The sequence below is a fragment of the Pyrgilauda ruficollis genome, unplaced genomic scaffold (assembly GCF_017590135.1).
Source record: "Pyrgilauda ruficollis isolate IOZ18807 unplaced genomic scaffold, ASM1759013v1 scaffold1442, whole genome shotgun sequence".
Classification (NCBI taxonomy): Eukaryota; Metazoa; Chordata; class Aves; order Passeriformes; family Passeridae; genus Pyrgilauda; species Pyrgilauda ruficollis.
In genome coordinates, this window is record NW_024513011.1 from 1 (window position 1) to 5,533 (window position 5,533).

At 57.1% G+C, this 5,533-nt stretch overlaps 1 protein-coding gene across 1 annotated transcript; it reads left to right on the forward strand.

The window, feature by feature from the left end:
- Positions 1-389: 389 nt before the first annotated feature.
- Positions 390-5,349, forward strand: LOC121349799 (host cell factor 1-like; the record flags this gene model as incomplete). The annotated part of the gene is made up of 5 exons (XM_041460553.1): positions 390-691; positions 1,573-1,733; positions 4,334-4,542; positions 4,690-4,774; positions 5,194-5,349. Coding segments are annotated over 5 exons (896 nt in total), but the record flags the coding sequence as incomplete, so codon positions are not given.
- Positions 5,350-5,533: the final 184 nt, after the last annotated feature.

The window sequence follows — 5,533 nt, forward strand, 5'->3', positions numbered from 1 at the left end:
CCCCACAGCCACCAATGAGTGGTTCAGGGGATTGTTGTCACTGTCCTCTCCATGTTCCTGTCCCTGTGTCCCCACAGGCACCAACCAGTGCTTCACCCTGGGGGTTCAGGGGGTCATTCTCACTGTCCCCCGTGTGTCCCTGTGTCCCCACAGCCACCAACCAGGGCTTCATCCTGGGGCTTCAGGGCATTGTTCTGTGTCCCTTCTTGTGTCCCTGTCCCCTCTTGTCCCCTCTGTGTCCCCACAGCCACCAACCAGTGGTTCACCCTGGGGGTTCAGGGGGTCGTTCTCACTGTCCCCTCTGTGTCCCCACAGCCACCAGCCAGGGCTTCATCCTGGAGGTTCAGGGCATCGTTCTCACTGTCCCCCCTGTGTCCCTGTCCCCACAGCCACCAACCAGTGCTTCACCCTGGGGGTTCAGGGGATTGTTCTCACTGTGCCCTGTGTGTCCCTGTCCCCTCTGTGTCCCCACAGCCACCAGCCAGGGCTTCATCCTGGGGGTTCAGGGGGTCGTTCTCACTGTCCCCTCTGTGTCCCCACAGCCACCAACCAGTGGTTCATCCCGGCCGTGCGGGGGGACATCCCCCCGGGCTGTGCCGCCTACGGCTTCGTGTGTGACGGCACGCGGCTGCTGGTGTTCGGGGGCATGGTGGAGTACGGCAAGTACAGCAACGACCTCTACGAGCTGCAGGTACCCCAGCACCCGGGGAGCCCCCTGAGCACCTGGGGAACCCCTGGGGAACCCCCTGAGCACCTGGGGAACCCCTGGGGAACCCCCTGAGCAACTGGGGAACCCCCCCTGAGCACCTGGGGAACCCCTGGGGAACCCCCTGAGCACCCGGGGAGCCCCTGGGGAACCCCCATAGCACCTGGGAAACCCCTGGGGAGTCCCCATAGCACCCGGGGAACCCCTGGGGAATCCCCTGAGCACCTGGGGAGCCCCCCCCGAGCACCTGGGGAACCCCTGGGGAAGCCCCCATAGCACCTGGGGAACCCCTGGGACCCCCCCCGAGCACCTGGGGAGCCCTCTGAGCACCCGGGGAGCCCTCTGAGCACCTGGGGAACCCCTGAGGAACGCCCTGAGCACCTGGGGAACCCCTGGGGAGCCCCCTGAGCACCTGGGGAAGCCCTGGGGAACCCCCTGAGCACCTGGGGAGCTCCTGGGGAAGCCCTTTGACCACCTGGGGAAACCCCCTGAGCACCTGGGGAACCCCCTGAGCACTTGGGGAACCCCCCCCCCGAGCACCTGGGGAACCCTGAGCAGCCCCTGGGCAGCTGGGGGACACCTGGGGAACCCCTCTGAACTGTGGGTGACCACCTGGGAACCCCCTGGGACCCCCCCCAAACCGTGGGTGACCCCCTCAAAACCCCCTACACACCTGGGGACTCCCTGGCAATCCCCCCCAAACACCTGGGGACCCCCGGGAACCCCCCTGGACCATGGGTGACCCCTTGGCACCCTCCCAAACACCTGGGACCACCCCCAGGACCCAGTTTTGGGGTCCCCTATCCGCCTGGGTGCCCCCCAATCGCAGACCCCTCCCCAAATCCCACATCCCCCCCCCATTCCAGGCCTCTAGGTGGGAGTGGAAGCGGCTGAAGGCGAAGACCCCCAAAAATGGACCCCCCCCTTGCCCTCGGCTGGGCCACAGCTTCTCCCTGGTGGGCAACAAGTGTTACCTGTTTGGGGGGCTGGCCAACGACAGCGAGGACCCCAAAAACAACATCCCCAGGTACGGGGCACCCCAAAACCCCAGGGCACCCCAAAAATCACAGGGGTGACTGAATGGGAGGGGGCTTGGGGCTGGTTTGGGGGGCACACAGGGATTTTTGGGGGGCGTGGAGGTGAGCCCGAAAGATTGGGATCACCTTTGGGGGGCACAGGGACCTTTGAAGGTGCACCCCAAAACCCTGGGAGCACCCCAAAACCCCAAGAATAGAGTTGAGATGGGGGGGCTTGGGGACATTCCCCAGCTTTGGGGGGACAGGGGGACCTTTGGGGGACACAGAAGTGACCCCAAAACTTTGGGGTTACTTTTGGGGGGGCTCAGGGATCCCTGGCAGGGTCACAGGTGACGCTGGCACCGTTCTGGGTGCGTTTTAGGGGATTTGAGAACCCTTTTAGGGTTGTTTTATGTCCCCAAAGACTCTTTTAGGGGTGTCCCATGTTCCCCACCACCCTTTTAGGACAGTCCCACATACCCAAACACCCTTTTAGGGTTTTTTTGGGGTCTCCTGACCTTCTCAGCATACCTGAACCACCTGCACAAGCGGGCACAGGTATTTTTGGGACCACCCTGTCTGCATTTTATGGGATTTAAGGATCTTTTAAAGCAACCCCATGTCCCCAACCACCCTTTTAGGACAGTCCCACATACCCAAACACCCTTTTAGGGTTTTTTTGGGATGTCCAGATGTTCTTAATCCCCTCCTCAAATATCTGAACACCTGCACACATGGACACATGTGTCTTTGGGGCCATTCTGAGTGCATTTTATGGGATTTAAGGATCTTTTTAGGGCAGTCCCATATCCCCAAGCACCTTTTTTAGGATAGTCCTGTGTATGCAAACACCTTTTAGGGCAGTCCCATATTTCCTAGCACTCATTTAGGATATTTTTGGGGTCTCCTGATTTTCTGAACCACCTGCAGATGTGGGCACAGGTGTCTTTGGGACCACCCTGGCTGCATTTTATGGGATTTAAGGGACCTTTTAGGACAATCCCATATCCCCAGCCACCCTTTTAGGGAAGGCCTAAATATCCAACCATCCTTTTAGGATTTTTTTGGGGTGTCCAGACCTTTTTAATCCCCTCCCCACACACCTGAACCACCTGCACACATGGGCACAGGTGACGCTGAGCACGTTTTATGGGATTTAAGGGATCTTTTAGGACAATCCCATATCCCAACCACCCTTTTAGGGAAGGCCTAAATATCCAACCATCCTTTTAGGATTTTTTTGGGGTGTCCAGACCTTTTTAATCCCCTCCCAACATCCCTGAACCACCTGCACACATGGGCACAGGGGACGCTGAGCACGTTTTATGGGATTTAAGGAACTTTTAGTGCAGTCCTACATATCCAACCACCCTTTTAGGGTTTTTTTGGGGTCTCCTGACCTTGTCAGTCTCCTTTTCAGATACCTGAACCACCTGCACACATGGGCACAGGGGACGCTGAGCACGTTTTATGGGATTTAAGGAACTTTTAGTGCAGTCCTACATATCCAACCACCCTTTTAGGGTTTTTTTGGGGTCTCCTGACCTTGTCAGTCTCCTTTTCAGATACCTGAACCACCTGCACACATGGGCACAGGGGACGCTGAGCACGTTTTATGGGATTTAAGGAACTTTTAGTGCAGTCCTACATATCCAACCACCCTTTTAGGGTTTTTTTGGGGTCTCCTGACCTTGTCAGTCTCCTTTTCAGATACCTGAACCACCTGCACACATGGGCACAGGGGACGCTGAGCACGTTTTATGGGATTTAAGGAACTTTTAGTGCAGTCCTACATATCCAACCACCCTTTTAGGGTTTTTTTGGGGTCTCCTGACCTTGTCAGTCTCCTTTTCAGATACCTGAACCACCTGCACACATGGGCACAGGGGACGCTGAGCACGTTTTATGGGATTTAAGGAACTTTTAGTGCAGTCCTACATATCCAACCACCCTTTTAGGGTTTTTTTGGGGTCTCCTGACCTTGTCAGTCTCCTTTTCAGATACCTGAACCACCTGCACACATGGGCACAGGGGACGCTGAGCACGTTTTATGGGATTTAAGGAACTTTTAGTGCAGTCCTACATATCCAACCACCCTTTTAGGGTTTTTTTGGGGTCTCCTGACCTTGTCAGTCTCCTTTTCAGATACCTGAACCACCTGCACACATGGGCACAGGGGACGCTGAGCACGTTTTATGGGATTTAAGGAACTTTTAGTGCAGTCCTACATATCCAACCACCCTTTTAGGGTTTTTTTGGGGTCTCCTGACCTTGTCAGTCTCCTTTTCAGATACCTGAACCACCTGCACACATGGGCACAGGGGACGCTGAGCACGTTTTATGGGATTTAAGGAACTTTTAGTGCAGTCCTACATATCCAACCACCCTTTTAGGGTTTTTTTGGGGTCTCCTGACCTTGTCAGTCTCCTTTTCAGATACCTGAACCACCTGCACACATGGGCACAGGGGACGCTGAGCACGTTTTATGGGATTTAAGGAACTTTTAGTGCAGTCCTACATATCCAACCACCCTTTTAGGGCAGTCCTAAATATTCTACCACCCTTTTAGGATTTTTTTTGGGCTCTCCTGACCCCATATCCCTTTCCTCAGGTACCTGAACGACCTGTACGTGCTGGAGCTGCGCCCGGGCTCGGGGGTGCTGGCCTGGGACATCCCCATCACTTACGGGGTGCTGCCCCCTCCCCGGGAATCCCACACGGCCGTGGTGTACACGGAGCGCGACGGGCGGCGCTCGCGCCTCGTCATCTACGGGGGCATGAGCGGCTGCAGGCTGGGGGACCTGTGGACCCTGGATATCGGTATGGGGGGTTTTGGGGGGGTTTTAGGGGATTTGGGGGGTTTTGTGGGGTTTGGAGGGGGTTTGGGGTCAGGGGAACCCTTTCCTCACATCTGGGGTCGTTTCCTCACGTTTTGGGGTCGTTTCCTGACATTTTGGGCATTTCCAGAGACGCTGACCTGGAACAAGCCGAGCCTGAGCGGGGTCGCTCCCCTCCCCCGCAGCCTCCACTCGGCCACCACCATCGGCAACAAGTGAGTCTGGGGGCGACCCCCCCCAAAAAACCCCCCCAAATCCCCCCCTATTTATCCTGGGGGGGTCCCTTTGTGTCCTTGTCCCCACCCCACGGGGGGTTGGGGTCCTTAGGGGGGTGTTTTGTTTTAATTTAATTTTTTAATTAATATGAGCAGTTTCATGAACCCCCCACAAAGATAAAAATTTGGGGGGTGGGGGTCTCTGGGTGTCCCCCTGACCTCTGACCCCCCCCAGGAGGGATATTTTTGGGCGGTGGGTGCCCCTATGACCCCCCCACGAGGAACATTTTTGGGTTCTGGGTGTGTCTGTGATCTTTGTGACCCCTGTAGACCCCCCAGGGATGTGCAGGTTTTTGGGGTGGGGGTCTCTGGGTGTCTCCCTGACCCCCCCTGACCTCTGACCCATCCCCCCCCCCCAGGATGTACGTTTTTGGGGGGTGGGTGCCCCTGGTGATGGATGACGTGAAGGTGGCCACGCACGAGAAGGAGTGGAAGTGCACCAACACCCTGGCCTGCCTGAACCTGGGTGAGGAGGGGGCTTGGGACCCCCAAAACTGACCCCAAACCCACCCTGAAACCCACCCTGAAACACCCCAAACCTCAGCCTGGGTGAGGAGGGGGCTTGGGACCCCCAGACCCACCCCCAAATCTGTTCTGGGATCCCCAAAACCGACCCCAAATCCACCCTAAAAACCCCTGAACACCTCCCAAATCCCCCAAAGCCCTCCCCAAATCCCCCCAAACCCCACTCTGAGCCCC